The sequence below is a fragment of the Miniopterus natalensis genome, chromosome 19, assembly GCF_054644295.1.
Source record: "Miniopterus natalensis isolate mMinNat1 chromosome 19, mMinNat1.hap1, whole genome shotgun sequence".
Taxonomy (NCBI): domain Eukaryota; kingdom Metazoa; phylum Chordata; class Mammalia; order Chiroptera; family Miniopteridae; genus Miniopterus; species Miniopterus natalensis.
In genome coordinates this window covers 31,066,587-31,085,137 of record NC_142099.1, presented here as the reverse complement: position 1 = coordinate 31,085,137, position 18,551 = coordinate 31,066,587, and the positions used below count along the sequence as shown (strand labels likewise).

General features: G+C 45.5%; 1 protein-coding gene across 1 annotated transcript; it reads right to left on the bottom strand.

The window, feature by feature from the left end:
* Positions 1-451: 451 nt before the first annotated feature.
* ELK4 (ETS transcription factor ELK4) lies at positions 452-13,722 on the bottom strand. Its single transcript, XM_087828248.1, has 5 exons — positions 13,676-13,722; positions 6,978-7,193; positions 4,999-5,871; positions 4,114-4,230; positions 452-2,722 (listed from the first exon to the last, which is right to left on the bottom strand). The coding sequence occupies exons 2-5, from the start codon at positions 7,182-7,184 to the stop codon at positions 2,624-2,626; spliced, it is 1,296 nt and encodes a 431-aa protein (XP_087684374.1). The 5' UTR covers positions 7,185-7,193; positions 13,676-13,722; the 3' UTR covers positions 452-2,623.
* Between the last annotated feature and the right edge of the window lie 4,829 nt (positions 13,723-18,551).

Genomic DNA, 18,551 nt, shown 5'->3' with positions numbered 1-18,551 from the left:
ATGCTACAATGTAAGGGCTTCTTTTCCCCTTCAGAGAGCCTGGTAGTTAAACATTTTCCAGCATACAACTGAGTAGATATGGACCAGAGCAGATGGAAAGCTAAGATAATCACAGCAGATGTCTCAAAAACTCATTCAACTTGCTCCCCCTATCTTAACTTAGGCTACTTTTGCCCACCAACATTCATCCTGGCAAAGTGACTAGTGATGGAAACCAGCTGCAGCTACCAAACGTAAGTCTCTCCAGTGCTCTGGTCTTAAGTGGTAAGTCACCTTTGGATGCTAAGAACTCTGTGGATGTTCAAAAAAATATGAAGCTGAGACTTTTCCAGGAAGGAGGTAGTTTACAAATAGAACAGTCTGCCTCATACACTTGAGCTAAGGTTGTAAACTTTCATTTAAAAAGGACACACACACACACACACACACCACACACACACACACACCCCCCCCCTTCCCCAGATTCATCGATCTCAAAGAGAAAGCAGATCATCATGAGCTTCCTAAAGGCCCACACCTCTCAGAGGCTTCCAGGAGATGTTTACAAAGGGAGGATTCACTAAAACTTATTCCTAGGAAGTTGCTTTGACTCAGTTTTAATGGTGCCCTTGCTTCCCAGGCACTCCTGTGCTGAGACAGTTAATTATTAAAGAGATCATCTGGGAAAACAAACCAATGGCTTTTCTCCTTTAATTCCAAAAAATAGTCTTTGTGCTTTCAAAATTTTAAATATCTAATTAAGTCAATCCATCAATATTTACTTATTCAATGTACAAAATGTTCATTGACCTAATGAAACTATTCCAAAGTGCTGCTGAGAGGTCTAATTTCAAACAGACACATGAACTAAAAGATTCAATATGGGAAAAAGTCCAGTAAGTCTGTTCCGCATCACTGCTGAACACTACTGCCTCTCAACACTACTATTGCACGTCTCTGGAACAGACCTTCCAGCTGAGAGCCATGGATGAAGCAGTCACAGGTCCCCAATGCCACAAATTAAACGGCAGCCCCCTCTGAAGATTGTCCCTCCACCACTACTGAATTAGCTCAGCTGCCTTACGCTCGAGCTGCTCCACACTGGATGTCAACCCAGTTAAATCATTACACACCTGGAAGATGCTGGATTGTATCAGTGTGATTTTGAGCCCACAATTCTTCATTCCCTCATTCCATTTAGTTCATGTGACTGAATTACAGGAACTACTTCTAGGGTTAAAGACTAGTTTAATGGACAGAGTGGTGGTAGGGGTGGCCACATGTACTATCTAATCCTGGACTTTAAAGCCAAGAATTTCAAAAGATTCCACCGAGATGCTGGTATCAATTCAGTTTGGGGGGATGAGCAAAGCTGTCCCCACCTGGCATTGATTACCATAAAGTAATACTTTACAAATTTGGTACTGTAAAGACAAAGGCCTAAATGTTTCACCACTAGTATGAACAATCTAATTCCTCTACCTGATCATTTCCAAATGAATTCTGCTCCTCCCTAATTTAAAAAGAAAAATGCAACAAGATAAGCACAACTTTACCTCACTACAGCTTTGGAGGCTTCGCTTCTGGTTTCACCTTCCTAATTACATCTTCACAACTACCACAACCTCTCCCAACCTAAAATTTAAAAGATAAATATACAGTAGAAAATGAGGTAAAATGCACAGGAAAGAGAAAGGGTCCTTCACACTGGGTAGCCGCCTCTAACCAGGAAAAGCCCCACGCTGTTTCAAGTTACTCGATTGGATCTGTTACTCAGAGATGCCTCCCAATCTCAAAACCTGGGCTTATTCTCCTGAAAGCCATCATTTACCATGCTGTACCCCATGGGTGCGTAACCGTAACACCCAGAGGGCAGCCAACATCTCCGGGCCAGGTATGCAGTCTCAGATTCTCGCTGGCTGTTCTCTCCAAACACTGTTTAAACCCCAGGTTTAAAAATCTCCCTATATTGAAACAGACTAGCTCCATGCTCGGTAGACAGGTTCAGACACGATCCCACATGGGCTGAGAGACCCATTCTAAATAAATGTAAATAAGGAGCCTCTTGCGGAGTTGCTTTACACATGCTAGCGTACACAGCAAATAGAGTCACCCCAATAGTACTGCCCCAATCTTCCTGTGAATAGAAATGATTTTTTCCTCTACTGCTTATGCACAGCTCACTTTTAGTTATTCAACAAAGCACACTGAGTCTTAGAGATATGGCCAATTCCACTGAACTGAGATTTCTCTAAATAATATACTCAAAGCATAATATTTTTCTGGCCAAAGGGTCCCAATAAGGCAGAAGGAATAACTTTGTTCTTAATTGCTCTTGCAAAACATAGCTAGCTGCTAAACCCCACCAAAAATTTCTTTAACACAAAGCTCAAAATAGTTTTTAGAAAAAGAAAAGAAAAGAAAGAGAGGGAGGCGGAGTTCAGACTCCAATGAAGGCATTTTTCAACACAGTCCAATTTGAGTCTTCCTGGAAGGGAGTCCTAAGAAGGCATCTCCGGGGAATGGCAAACCCCACAGCGGTGTGTTATCAGCACTGTGGAACTATCCATCGCTCACTGACGCGACCATGCTGAGGGTCTCTGTCCCTTTATCCCTTGGCTCCCTCACTCTGCAAGTGCACAGGTTATGTCTTCTGTAGGTCTGGGGAAAACGGGCCAGGGGTGGAAGGTCCGTCCAGGCCAGGCAGAGTGAACGGCCCATGGCTGTTCAGAACGGAAGGAAACTGAGAAAGAAAATAAAACACATTAGCATCCACTTACTGTCCCTTCTGTTTCCTGAGGCAGACCACCACAGCCGCCAGCAGTGGCTCAGAGGACAAAGGCAGTAACTGTTTACCGTGGAAGAACATGATCGCATAACAAAAACTTTAAAGAGAAGAATGTTAAATATTAACACTCTCCAGCCTACCTGGATGGAATGCAAAGCGCAAGCCTAAACCTTCCCTCGTATCCTGAGGTGCACAGGATTACAAACTCGACTCCAGACGAAGGTTTTAGAAAAGTCAGTAAATAACAATATGCATCACAGAGTATATTTCATTACAAAGCAAATCACAGGCTGTCAGAAAGAGGTCCAGAAAGAGATAGCCACCTGTTAACTGTTTATAACTAGTGCAAACAGTTATAGGGTGCTCATTGCAGACAAGGGTTCCCCATCACATAGTCTGAGACCAGTGCTAGAGGGAGATTCTAGGCTGCAGCTACCTGAGCAGTACAACTTCACTTAAGGTCTCAGCTCACTCTATAATTCAATTATCGGTTTGCGAGAGGCAAAGAAAAATGAAACAAGGAAAATTCTCAATGTTTTCTATTCAATAATTTAGAACTTGTCAAAAAATGCAGAGATAGAAAGATTTTTAATTTACTTTCCTCTTTTTCTTTAACATTTCTTTTCCAAAAGAACAAATGAAAAGTTAAATTACAAAAGAAAATGTAAAAAAATCTTCCAAGTAGTCACCCTTAAATAGTAAATGAATCAACCATAAGAAAGCCTATAGGTTATAAAGTCTAGATGTTTGGGGCAAAAAAACAGTTAAAAGCTGTAAGGCTTTTCCTAAGATCTTGGTTAAGAGATAATACAGCAGTCAGTTAAAAATAGACGTTTAAAATGTTGATAAATATACATTCTGAGGGGTAAATGGGAGTATTTGACATACTATTGTCAGGAGTTTTCTCTATTTTTTTTTTTTTTTTTTAATCCTCAGTGAAAAGGGGAAACCTATGTGTAGAAATCTCTTCCACACACATACGTATATATGTGTTCGTATGAATATATATGTGTATATATGTTTTTTCCTCATAAAAAAGGATTTCTACAGTTTCAAATGACAAAAAACTGAGTGGGGTCAAAAATCTACTACAGTATTGAACAATTCTTGGTCCAACTCCAACGTATGTAAATGGTCAACAATGAAAAGGAAACTTTGCTGTGAATATTTATCTGAGCTGTTTGCTGGCTAGAAAATTAACACTTAGAAATTCAAAAACAAAAGTAGAGAATATTTATTAAATAGAAGTTTCATAATGCTTAAACTGAAGGGTGGGATGCTGTCTTTTTGCCTCTGTCTTCATTTCCCATGTGCCCCTTACAAGAGACAGGCTTTACGTCACTTACCTGGAAAAGTGTGTTAGCACCTTGCAGTCTGGCTGGACTGAGGGGAGCAACAGGGCTGAGGGTGCTCCAGAAGTGGATACTGGAGAGCAGGGGGCTCGGAGTCAGCAAGATGGGCGTCTGCGACACACAAAGCAGAAACATTCATTAAATGACGCATCGGGGTTACGTTTCACCCTTGTAATAATACAAAAATTGCCCTGGCCCCAAATATGGTCCTACTCCACTCTAAATGTCTCCAAGTCTGAAATTTTATCATGAGGAAAAACTCAGAAATTATTTTTACAACTTAAGAAAGATAAAGGTCAAACTCTTTCCTAACCTGTCCTTTGTAGGATCTTTCTCGGAGAAGCCAGTCTGAATCCAGGTAGGGAAAACAAACGGGTGACTGCGTCCCAAACATAGCTTCTCCTTGATAATGAGGTCTGTGAGTAATCCATCTACATAAATGTTACACTTCAGCAAGTTAAGAAGTATCTATGGTAACTGCAGGAATGCCACTCAGCATCAACCACTGCTTTTTCTTAAGGTTCTCAGAATCAGTTGTTTTCTAACTTGAGATTATCACTGTGTGTGTGTGTGTTTTTTTAATATTTATAAGATAAAAAATATATATAGAGAGAATACTTATTTTCTATAGAAAGAGGTGGGAAACCAAAATATTTATTTACTTGTAGAACAATGGATTTTTTTAACACAACGCTCCGAACCTGCTGCGGGGATCCTAGCTGAAGTGAGGGGCTGGGTACCTTCACGGCTCATATGTAAACCTTTCTAAGGCAAACCTAAGTAGCTGCATGAAAGCCTGAGGTTCTAAAACTTGAGGATTTCTTTGGAAAGGTGAGTGAACGCACACAATGGTGGCACTTAAAAGAAAGAGCGAGCTACCTGTGAGAAAAGGGCTGGCGTGAGGGATGCTGTAGGGAGCGAGGGGCTCAGTATCCCCAGCGGGCTCGGGTCGCTGCCTGTGATCACGAGGATGGGCGCCAGCTCCAGCCCCTTGGGTTTCCTGGACCTTGATGAGCTACTTGCTCTGTCCTTCTCCGGCAGAGCTGAGTCCTGGTCTTTGGGCTCCAGCGACAGGTTCTCTGGCAGGTCCATGGGCTGCGAAACGACAGACTCGATGTCTGTGTCGATGTCGGGGTTGGAACTCAGCGGTGGCGAAGGCGTTCGAGGAGGCTCCTGAAAAGAAGGGGACACGGCCGAGACAGGTGGGGCGGTAAACGCAGCGGCGACACTGGAGGCAGAGGCTGGGGCTTCCAAGGAAGGCAGTTTGGGGGAAGCCAAAGTCTCCAAGGCTTGGATAGTTTCTTCCGAAGACGGAGAAATATCTGAGCCAGGGGAAACGGCGGCAGCACCGGGTTCAACCGGTGGCCTTTTGGAAGGTGTCGTTACAAACTTAATGACAGATGGTGTTGGCTCCTGAGCCCTCTTCTCCGCCAGTTTCTCAGCTGGATTCTCAATCTTGATGGATCTGAGAAGCTTCCTCTTGGAGGAGTTCAAAGAGTTGAGCGTGAAGGAGGAGTACAGGCCCGAGTGGATGTAGTCATTGCGGCTCGAGGCCCTGGCGCCGGGCGGAGGCGCCCTGTCCCTGCCCGTGTCCGCCACCGCCCCGGAGCTGCGGCCCGCTTCGCAGAAGCGCGAGGCTGATTCACAGTCGCCTTCGGTCCTGCCCACCTTCATCGGATCCATGCTCAGGATCTCTGGGTAAGAGACGAACTTGTACACAAACTTCTGACCGTTCACTTTTTTTATGATATTCTGTAGATAAACAAAACAAGCACTCTTACGCTTTCTTATAATCTTACCTTACCTAGCTCACGAGAAGCTGGCCTAATGATGTTCTCCATTGGACAAGCAGTTTCCTTCAAGCTTCAAAATCACCTACAGTCATCTAAATTACCTAGCCGAACTCAACACAGTGCCTACTGTTGTGGAGCGTAAGTTAAGAATATTTAAATGTCTTATTAACAACTGAACTAATGTGTTATGTAAAAGCTGAAAGATTTTAATTGCTTAACACTCTCAACCAAATATCTGTATGAAGTCAAAAATTGCTGATCTATACAGTCTAAAATCATTCCAAAGGTACATGCCATACGCATGCTGAGTAAGCAAAAAGGAATCCACATGACTTCTACTAAGGTCCCTACTTCCTTCAAAAATTCCAGCTGTTGCTTCCCTCGTCTCCACACAGCAAAGCTGGTGGGAGCAACCACTTCAAGGTGAGAGAGATCAAGGTCTCAGCTTCTCATTCCAGTTCTACCCATCTGAGCCATTTATTTTCCCTCAGTGCCCAAAGTGTATCCAAAATAATAAGCAATTTAAAAATTTTAACTAAGAAATCAATTCTACGTATAAACAGGTATGCGTTAAAGTATTTCTTTGTGCTCTCTGGATTAAACTATAAGGTAAAAATTAGGTAAAGCTAAAAAACAAGTATACATGACAACTTTTAAAGTAAATCATGATATACACAAAAATATTTATCTTCCAAAATCTCAAATTTCCTTTTCCTTATTCCAACCCTGTCCTTCCTTTTTCTTTAAAGACAGTTGTTTGGAATAAAACATGCAGGTGGGGGTGGGGTACCGAACAAGTCTGCAGGACGGCAGCTAAGACAGTTCCATTCTCTGTCCTAATTCCAAGTTGCAGAAGCTCTGAAATAAACTGGGTTAAAATAAACCAGGACAGTGATCATTTCGCAATGTACACAAATATCGAATCATTATGTTGTATACTTGAAACTAATATAATGTTATATTTCAATTATACCTCAATTAAAAAATAAACAATAGGGTTTTAGTGCCTATAACCTCAACATAGGAGAAGGAACACTTCCTGTTCTGAGGTGGACATGTATTTACCTTCACATAATAGTATCTGAGGGCTCGGCTAAGTTTGTCATAATTCATATTGGGCTTGTTCTTTCGAATTCCCCAGAGCCGAGCCACCTCTTCTGCCTGCAAAAGCTTGAACTCCCCATTGTCAGAGGTCCAGCAGATCATGTGCTTGTTCTGAGGCTCCTGGAGGAGCTGGAGAAGGAACTGCCACAGGGTGATAGCACTGTCCATAGCAATGAGCTGAAAGAGGTGCACAGAGAAGAGATACAATAATATTAACAGCCGACATTCCAGAACATGTTAGGTACTGTTTTAAGTGCTCTAAATGTATTACTTCCTTTCATGCCCACAACAGATACTACTGTAGCCTCATTTTATATATGATAAAACTGATCGATAAAAGAGTTAAGTAAATTGTCTAAGGTAACACAAGCAAATGATGGAGCTGAGATTTAAGCCTAGGCAATCCAATCCAGAGTTTAAACTCTCAAGCAGGCCATACTGCTTAAGAAAAGTCTTGCCCAGCCGGCATGGCTGAGAAGTTGGGCATTGACCTAGGATCCAGGAGATCTAGGTTCGATTCCCTGTCAGGGCACATGCCTGGGTTGCGGGCTCGATCCCCAACAGGGGGCGTGCAGGAGGCAGCCGATCCATGACTCTCTCATCATTGATGTTTCTATCTCTCTCTCCCCCTCTCCCTTCTCTCTGAAATCAATAAAGATATATTAAAAAAAAAAAAAAGTCTTGCTGGGAGATGAAGCTAGTGCCATAAATTATATGAGCAGCCCGATGATTGCCAATCACTAGAGTATCATGGTTATTAAATTTATCTTACAAATTCATTGTTGTATTCTCCGAGGAGACCACCATTTCGGCATCTATCTTAATCAGACCAGTTGATTTACTTGCCAGGATGTGTATGTGTGTGTCTCAGTGTGGCCCATGGGTATAGAGATTACCTCTACTTTTGCTCCACTGGTATTTCTCTTTCAAATCGTTTCTATTATCATAAATATAATTTACATATAAACTGGCAGCACTGAAAACTGGGCAAAATGTTCCTTGACTTAATTTGCAAGTTCTGTCACCACCTGTCCACAGGATTCCACCTGCATAGATCCACCATTTATTTATTTATTTATTTATTTATTTATTTTTAAAGAATAGTTTATTGATTTTTAGAACAAGAGGAAGGGAGAGGGAGAAAGAGAAACCGATGTAAGAGAGAAATATAGATCGGCTGCCTCCTGCACACCTCCTGCTGGGGATCGAACCCAAAACCAGGGCATGTGCCCTGACTAGGAATCGAACCAGCAACCTTTCAGTACACGGGAGGATGCCCAACCAACTGAGCCACACGGGCCAGGGCGATCGATCCACCTTTTATTCCATTAGCAACCTTTACTTGATTATCAAGACATGAACTGAAAAGTCCTTCAATATCCCCAATTTTGGGATCTTCCTAGTTAGGCCAGAGTTTCCGAACTATTGAGATTTTGGGCCAGATAATTCTTTGCTCCTGGAAGCTGTCATCCTTTGCACTGTTTAACAGCACCCCTGTACTTTACCCCCTAGATGCCTGTAGCACCTCCTGTCTAACTGTGACAATCAAAGATGTCTACAGACACTGCCAAATGTCCTCCCGGGGAGCAAAATCATCCCAGTTGATAGCCACTGGTTGAGGCAACAGAGCAGCAAGGAAAGGCTTGCACAAAGTTATTTTCCTCATAAAACTTCAAAACACCTTTTTTAACAGGAAAAATCCTTTATGGCAGAAACTCTGGCCAAATACATATAAGCACATCCTAAGAAGCCTGTAACTGAACTATACCCACACAAAAACAAAAACCTCCCTTTTTTTATATCTAGAAATAAGATCTCAATGCATCAGGATAGGACTTGAAAACAATTAAATCAAGCCATTAAAATACGACAAAAACAGCCCTGGCCAGCGTGGCTCGGTAGTTAAAGCACTGACCCACACACCAAAGGGTCGAGGGTTTGATTCCTGGTCAAGGGCACTACCTGGGTTGCAGTTCGCTCCTAGCCCCTGGTCGGGCACATGCATGAAGCAACCAGTTGATGTGTTTCTCTCACACTGATGTTTCTCTCTCTCTCTCTACCTCCCTCCCTCCCTTTCACCCTCTCTGAAAAGCAATGGAAAAATATCCTCAGGGGAGGATTAACAACCACTACTACAACAAAAAATACTACAAAAACAGGTAAATTGGACTACATCCAAATTTAAAACTTCTGTGCCGCAAACAATACCATCAGGTGAGAAGACAATCTGTAGAATGTGAAAAAGTATCTTCAAATCATAGGGACTTGTATCAAAAAAATTATAAAGAACTCTCACAATGAAAGAAAAAGCAGAAAACAGGCACAGGATTTCAAAAGACATTTCTCCAAAGATATACAAATGGCCAATATGCACATGAAAAGATGCTCAACATCATTAATTATTGGGGAAATGAACATGAAAACCATCTCAGATACCACTCCACACCTACTAGGATGGCTACAATTAAAAAGACAGACAATAACAAGTGTTAGCAAGGCTGCGGAGAAAGCGAAAGCCTCAAGTTTCTCAAAATGCTAAATACAGAGTTACCACATGTCCCAGCAATTCTACTCCCAGCTCCATACCCAATAAAAAAGGAAATACGTGTCTACACAGACACTTGTATAGGAATGTTCATAGCCGCATTACTCATAATATCCAAAAAGCAGAAACAACCCAAACATCCATCAACTGATAATAGGACAAGCAAAATGTAGTACAATCATACAGTAGATTATCCAGCCAGAAAACAGAGTAAGTACTGACACATGCTACAACATGGATGACCCTTGAAAACATTATGCTAAATGAAAGAAGCCATACACAAAAGGGCAAATACTGTCTGATTCCATTTATATAAAATGTCCAGAATAGACAAATCTATTAGACACAGAAAGTAGATCAGTTGCTGAAGGATGCAGGATGGGTGTGAACTGACTTAAATATTCTAAACTTAGATTGTGGTGGTGGTTACACAACTCTGAATATACTAAAACCATTTCATCTTACATTTTAAGTAGGTAAATTTTATGGTATGTGAATTATATCTCAATAAAGATATTAAAAACAAACATTACAAAAGTTAGGCCTAAGAAGCTCAATTCCAACAAGGCCTAACTCACAGAGGACAGACAGGATCCTTAGGAGTCACCTATGTGTGCTCCCAGAAAGGGCAGATGAGGAACTGAAGCGGAAAGTATTTGGGTTTCTAGAACTTTTCTGAGACCCTCCAAATGTCCTCCAACAATCCCCAGAGTTATCACTTTGAAAGCGGGTTATACAGAGGTACTGTCATCTAAAAGTAGAGATGGGAAAATAAAGAACAGAAAGGGGGAGAAGCCCCCCACAGGTAGAGTTCATGGAGAAGCTGAGGCCATGAATCCAACTCTTCCATCGCAGGCCACATACCCCGTTCATTAGGGAAAGCACTTCCCTTGATGGACAGCAGCACTGAGACCTGGACAGTGGGCTGTAAGGTAGTGTTCCATACTAGGTACTAAGTAACCTACAACTATGAAGTGCTACTTTAATGCTAAATAACCAAGCCCACTAGAAATCAGTTTCCCAAAACCTCACTTAAGCTGGGTTAAAAGAGCAGTTTTCATTATATCCATCAAGCATTTGGGGGCACGGGGCTCCCTGACATTTCTCAGAGTTTACCAGTGGCCTTTCTTCGGATGCCTGTTCATGGCAAGTTACTTTTTAACTACATGTGTTCCTCATTTAAACAATTACTTATTAGTCTAAACCTGTTAAAACTACTCCCTAGTAAATTTCAGCTTAACTAAAGAACTCAGCCCCAATTCCAGATATCATCTTCACATCAAGAATGCTTATAGGGCCCTGGTCCGTGTGGCTCAGTGGTTAAAGGGTCAGCCTGCGCTCCAGAGGGTCTTGGGTTCAATTCCTGGTCAAGGGGAGGTACCTGGGTTGCATGTCCACCCCCCCCCCCCCCCCCCCCCCCGCCCCTTGTCAGGGTGAGTGGGGGAGGCAACCAATCCACCAGTCTCTCACCTCCACTTCTCTGGCTCTCTCTCCTCCCCTACCCCCCTTCCACTCTCTCTAAAAGTCAATGGAAAAAAATTCCCTCCCTCCTTTGGGGGAAGATTAAAAAAAGAAGAAGAAAAGAATGTTTATAGGATTAGGGGTGTGAATGTGTGAATTGGATGATCATGATGATGGGAGGAGGGGGTGGGGGGAAGGGAAGGAAGAGGAAGGAAAGAAGAAAGTTACTACTACTACAAATTTGGAACCTATAATTCCACTTGTTTTTGGAAAAATTCCCAAAACCAAATCCTAGAGTCTTGATACCTCTCATGTAGATAATGCTTGAGCCCCACAGGTATGTAGCAGATAAGCTATACTTGCAAAAAGACAGCAACCTCAGCAGCTCCACAGGGAGCACACAGGTGCCATCTGAGCAAAGGGGAGGTCCCCCAAAGTGCAAGTGTTCCCAAGGTGCTGCGGGTTTAGTATATAACCAAGGTGCCCCTGTGGCTATCAGGGGAGCGCCGTGTATTGAGCTGTTTGATATTTTCAGGCGGAATCTACTGCTGTGGGAAATGCTGATGCCCCTGAGCCGATGCTATTCCTCACCAGCCTCTGGGACAGAGGCTTCGAGAAGAAAAGAAAAAGGGCCTTGTGGTTTTGGACTAAGTATTGGGAGAGAATTTTTTTTGCACAAAACAAAGACATAAACTGGATACTTTCAGAGGGTACCTTCAAGAAGCATTTTCATTCAATTCTGACAGCAGGTTATTCTTGGGGGACTTCTGTGTATAAGGCTAAGTTGAACCTCTTCATTTTAGCTCCTGAAAGCGTGCTATTTAATATGAAATTCAATGATTTCCTCAGCCATAGAGAGAACTAAAGGAAAAACATTCCAGAAAACAGTTATTAAATTACAAAGGTGAAATGAAGAGTCAGAAAATATAATTACTTTCATTCTTGCCACCCATCAGTCAAAAATAAATAAATAAAGTAACCCTTTATTTTCCTTCTTACAAAAATCTCAGGCTTCCTACAATTACAGTGGGGGGGGGGGTGTTGTTTTTTTAATCCTCGCCTGAGGATATTTTTTCCATTGCTTTACAGAGAGTAGAAGGGGGGGGGCAGAATCTTGGGGCAGGAGCAAACCCGCAGCAGAGGTCCATGACCTTGATCAGGAATTGAACCAGAGACCCTCTGATGAGTAGGCGATGCTCTAACCACTGAACCACAGTGGCCAGGGCTAATTACAGTTTTAAAAGCTTTTGTTTTTTTCAGTAGAAGTATAATTCGGGAGGGAAATACTTGATCCAAATGAAGGAATCTAATTTTTGAGGGGCTAAATGGTGGAAACTTAATTGCTTCTGCCTCAACACTTCAAAGATAATAGACTCATCCCTGTGCATGTTGAAATAACTTATTAGGGGAAAGGAAGTCTCTATTAAATGAAAACTTTTCCACCCTAAATATGTTTATAATACACATAGTCTAGTTGCTGTGGTGACCCACAGCCCAACTGTTTTTCAGAAACAGTACCTAAGATCCAAAAAAACAAATGTCTTCCAATTCAGCGCGCTGCTTAAATGAGACAATACCAAATTACAAAATGTTTCAAGACTAGTCTTGAATTATAATCACCGTGGTTGTCAAAAAAGAACCAGGTGTCTAACTGCAGAGCAGCCTACACTAAGAGAATATTAAAAGCATTCTGCTCCGGTACAATACAACTGAAAACAGGATTTCCCTAATGTAATGAATTCCACTTATGCAATTTTAACGTTTAAATAAAATCAAAGGGGGCGGGGTGAATCATACTACATTTTAAAAAAACACACCACTGACAGTCCTAACTATGGAGGCACCAAGTTCTGCACGCAGTGGGGCGGTGAGTGAAGACCACAGGGCAGGAGGGACGATCGGACCCAATCACCTGATGAATAAAACTCAGTCTTTATTCAAATGCCCTAAACTTCAACTAGCAAGGGGCCGGGGCGCTGCCAGCTGTGCCCATACCTTCTGACTGCTCCCCTCAACAATACCTCTTATTTCCTACCAAGGCCAGTTGCTATTCCGCCCCCAAAAGATGACTGCAACTGATCTTCCTCAGAATTAAGCAGCCGCGGGCCCAGCTACCCGTGAAGCGGAAAGTGGGGGGGGGGGGGGATGTGCCGGCGAGAGGGGAGAAAATGAAACTTGACACCGGATGAGGAGCGGGCGTGGGGAAAGGAAGACACGCGGGGACCGCGCGCCGCACGGAAGATCAAAGTTCGGAGGAAGCGCCGCCGCCGCACCGGCCTCGGTAAGCCCTGAATTACTGTACTTTCATTTTCCAACTTCCTGTCACTGCACAGTCGAAACTGCCCCACTCTTCGCCCCCTCCCCCCAGCCCCAGCAAAAACAAACAGAAATGCCGCCGCCTTTCCCCCGAGGGACCTGCGGGACCAAAGACGGCGCGAGAGGCGCGCGGCGGGCGCTCCGGGTCCACCTGCGCGCGCGGGCTGGCGCCGCGGGACAGGGCGGGACCCGCGGGGACCGCGCCGGGGGGCGGGTCCCAGGGGAGCCCCCGCAGCCCCCGCCTCGCGCCCGCCTCCCGCGGCGCCCGAGCCCCCTGACCCCGCTCCCCGCTCGGGCGGGCGGCGGCTGCGAGACCCCGACGGCGGGCGCCGCTCACCGAGGCCGCGCGGGGCTCCCTCTGGGTCTCCGCCTCGAACACGCCGCTGCTCTCCGCCCGCCGCCTCCTCACGCGGGGACCTCGGGGACGGCGCCGCAGCCACGGCGACCACCGCGGCGGAGCCCGAGAAGGCGGCGACGGCCGAGCCCAGCCCGCTGGATGCCCGCAGCCGCCCGCATCTCCCGCCGCCCCCGCTCCGCCGCGGCTCCTGCGCCCCGCCCTGCCGCCCCCGCACGCGGTCGTCTGGCCGCTACCCGCGGGCGCGCGCTCGGGGTTCCTGCCGCGGCCGCTCTGCCCAGCGCCCCGCCGCCGCCCCTCGCGAACCCCCTGCTGCCTCGGGCCCCTCCCGGACGCCGTAGCCGCCGCGTCACTTCTGGGGGCGGGCGGGGCGGGGCGGAGCCGCTCCCCCCCGCGGAACTGAGAGCGCGGCCACCCCAACCCGCGGCTCGGGGCGCCGGGGCGCCGGCGTGGGGGCGGGCAGGGCTCCCCCTGGCCCCGCTCGCCGCTCTCCGCCCGGCTGCTGCTCAGTGGCGGTGTGTGGAGCGCGCGGCCCGAACCCTCGCACCTGCGCCGCCGCCCGGCCCTGGGCGGCCCGCGCGCGATCCCCGCGCCCCGCGAGGAGGCGGCGCCCGGGGCGGCTCGGGACCCGGGCTCCTGGGGCTGAGCTGCGGCGCGAGGCTTTCTCCCTTCCGGGCTGCGGGTGCCGCCGTCTCCCCTGCAGCGTGGACGCTGAAGTTGGGGCCCCGCAGCTTTCCCACCCGAGGGCCCGATCCCGGGACGCCGCAGGCACTGGATAAATATTAAATGAGCGCTGAGGCTTTCCGGCCTGGGGGCTGACACGTGGAAACACGAGTGTCGCGGGGGAAGCTGGTTCTGGCGTTGGAGTCAGACCCGGGATCCAGTCATGGCTGTACCCCTCAGTAACTTGGAGATCTTGGCAACTTTCTTAACCCCCCAGAACAGCTCGTCTCTAAAAAGCGGAGAACTCCATGTCTTAGACTTGTAATGATGGAAGGACGGAAGGTGCATAAGTCACCGAGCAGAGTTTCTAGCCCATAGGTTCTCATTAAGTATAATTCGTAAGGAACCAGGTCACACTTGGTACAAGAGGCTACTTGAATAATTTAGCAGCAGAAGGGATGCACAGTCATTAATTAGCTGAACTGCTGAACAAAATCTCCAAGAAATTGATCACCTGTTGTATTTAACAGGCCAGTGCCTGAGTTACTTCTTGTGCCTACCCATTTACTAGCTGTGTGACCTGCAGTGAGTTGCCTAACCTCTCTGAACCTCAGCCCCTCAGGAAGAGTGCAGATGGTAATGAGGAGCGTTGCGGAAAACATTAAATGAGATAATGTGCTTAGTGTATTACCTGGCACACAGCAGACACCCAGTAAATGGTGACGCCATTCCTCCCGCTCCCCACAGCTGGATTCAGGGTAAAATTAATTGAATTTACTGAGTGAAACGTGATCCGATCATTACTTTATAGGCTTTTGGAACAGAATCACTTCCTTTGATTTCCAACTTTCTCCACCATAATACAGAGAAATTATAATACACAGAGGTATTCCTGTAAAAGCAACACTACCAAAAGATGTTAGCTTCTCTAAAATAATTTTACCAAAGGATGTAAGAAATAATGTGTTTCTAAAGGAACATGAAATATATGAAACAGCCTAGCACTCTTGGCACCTAATATAAAATGCTTCCTTGCAATAGCTTCCCTTTTAGAAACCCAAGAGGAAACATAGGAATTTCTCAGTTAGGCTGATTAAGGTCCACCTATTGGAAGGTTTATAGAAAGGTTTCGTCTTAAAGCCCCATACCAAGAACAGTTCATGGTTGTGGAGCTCTTCCACCCTGCTCTGCCCTCATGAGCAGTAAACACCTGATTCAGCCTCAGGGCCCACCATTGTATCATAACCCCTTTAGACTGAGCTGACAGTATTGTCAGTTGCAATGTATTTCTGGAAGAGATCCTACTTTGGGAGTTCTTAAATTAGTCATAGCGAGTCTGTGTGCTTTTAAATTGACTTTTAAAAAAACCAAAACAACAACATCGTGGTACGCTTTGACAGAAAGTAGAAGAAAAGATTCCAGATTAGTGAACTCAGGGCAAAAAATGTTTATTCATGTGCCTGGTTTTCCCACTCAGGATTCTATAAATACAGAATCTCTCGCCATGGTTCCTCACAGAACAGATGGTTCTGTTTTTGCAAACTCCGAAGTGGTTATACTGGTCAACCAAAGTGATTGTGCTTTTTTGTTACCTCGGTTGGTCCTTTTCCCTCCAGATAGAGGGATTCCTAATCTTAGCCTTAGCTACTGAGGACTGTCTCAAATCGAATTTGCTTTCAGCTCTTGTTAAATGACCCTATAATTATTGTAGATGTGGGGATTAAATCTTAAATAAAGGAAAAGCTGCCTTTAAAAATAAAATGCAGACTAGCTGTATATTGAATTTGGCAGCATTTGCTAACCCCACTACCTGTTGAGGCCCTAAAGCTCACCAAAGACAACCAATGAAGTGATGCTTGGAAATATCTTCATCAAGGCTGTTATTCTGGGCAAAGGAGTTTCATGCCCAATAATAAGGCTTATAATCGGAAGGTATTCAAGGTCCAGAGGAAAACCCATGAGCAGGTCCTTGAACAAAGTACTTATGGCCCCTAGATTATGGGGAAAGCTCACGGCAGCATCTTTCAGCCCTGGCTGTAATCCTCACACAACACGTTGTTTTTCTGGAGAGGACATGACAAGACATGAGTTACTGCAGTTACGTGCCTGGGGCATAGCAACTATCTCATACATCTAATGACCTATCACAAACACATCTCAGGAATAACTTCATCTGATTTTAGTCTTTGAAATCTATACCCAGTCTGCTTCTTTCCTCCTCTACTAATATTTTTCACGTATTTTAACGAACGATCAATTTTATTGATCTTTCATGAATGTACTTTTTCTAGGCTTATGAAATTGATGTGGAGTATGTACTACAGAAAGGAGGCAACTGATCACTTTATTCCTAACTGCCCTTTGGAAAAGGTGCAACTGGCAAAAGCTTGAGAAGCCCACCTCATGTGTGACTGGAGGAGACCTGGTAGTTTGACCAACTCCTTGCAGGATACATATTGCTCTGCATTTTAAGCCAGAAGTTTTGTTCCCTCTCTTGTATATTTTATGATAACCAGCTGGAAACTTTTTCTTTTCCAATTACAAGTAATTCAGGAACCACCAATGTACAATACTACATTCTGTTTACTATGTACTATGCTGTACATACTATGCTGTTTCCTACAGAATAAACTCCCAAAGGTTTTATTCTAGGAATTTTCCATCTTGGACCAGCAATGTTCAGAGATCATCCTTACTATCCACGACTTCCATCAATATTAGAGTTCTCCCACATTATCTTTTTTAATCCTACTGACGTAGACAAAGAATTCAGCTAAGGATCCAGAGGTGATGGGGAGGGCCAAGTGGGGCTGACAGCTGAAGGGAGATGTGCCGCTCTAAGCACCCAGAAACCCTTTCTGGGGTGAAGAGGGAATGGAGAGGGAGCGAAATTACCAGTCTGGCTGCACAGGGAACATTTCCTGAAAGAGGCGGAGTCTTGGTGCTAATTCAGAAATGTGTAACGCCAGCTCTTTCCTTCCTTACTTTATTTATCCAGCTGCAGAACAAAATTAGTTTTGCTCTGCTCGAGAACTTGGCTTGTGTAGACAATTCAGAAGCATGACAGCCACCAGCTCCCCTCCCTCTGACTTTCGGGGAAGGACATTTGAACGCTGTCTAGGATCACTCTGTAAAGTGGGGAAATTGTTAGGGCTGCAGGGCTTGCTTTCTCCCTCCTTTCTCTCGGCTTCTCCCCACTTCCCAGAAAATGCAGTCGAGTGTGTCTAGAAATCAGGTCCCAGTGAGAGAGCCCAGAAGTCGAGGGGGAACAGGGGCTCTCCCAAGACGGGAAGGAAACCCAGGCCAAGGCTTCGCAGAGCAGAGTTCTGGTTAGGCTTTGCCTGGACCTGTGCCCCTCTCCGCTGTCATGCCTTCACCTTCGTTTGCTTCCTTCCCTCCCCTCATCCCAGCCTTATTTTTCTCCCTGGGTCTACTTTTCCTGACCCTTTTTACCTCGGTGCCTTAACCCTCCCAGCAGCCGCTTGAAAATGCATCAGCCGTGCTCCTGGTCCTTGGGCCTGAGAGGGTTTCAGATCCCATAAGCTGTGCTGAGTGCTGCACGAGATACTTTAGGAGACACAGAGATGACTGACAGCGGCCTCTGCTCTTTAGAAGTTTCTAGTAGATGGTACAGGAAGGGCTGTTAGATAAATAAGGGTGAAAACTAGGTGCTGGGAGCAGGGTCGGGAGGAACATCATTTTCTCGCCTGGGAATATCGCAGGCAGTCCAGGATGCCTGGGATTTAGGGAAGGTTGGGGAGGGCGTTTATAGGGACGCGTGCTGCTTGAACGCCCTCTCCCCTGCTCTGCCCCACCTGGCTGTCTTTGACTCCAGGTCTCAGCTCAGATGTCACTTGCTCTAGGGAGCCCCCCCCACGCCTACACCAGGAGTGTGACCTCCAGTGTCTTCTGCGGTGTACATACTGATCCTGTCTGTGGCACTCACCACATTGACCTGAAGTTTCTTATTTGTCTCTCCAACCCTTTGGACTGGGTCCTCCAGAGGCCTTGTTGACCTTCGCACCCAGCACATTCCCCACCCTAGGAGCTGCTCCATGAATGCTTATGGAGTGACCAGGTCACCTAGGCGACGGGCATGGCAGAGAGAAGCTCGGAGGCTCAGACATGCCTGACCTGGGGAAGTGTGGTGTTTATCTAAGTCTCGCCCATCCTCAGAAAACTTCCCTCTTCGACA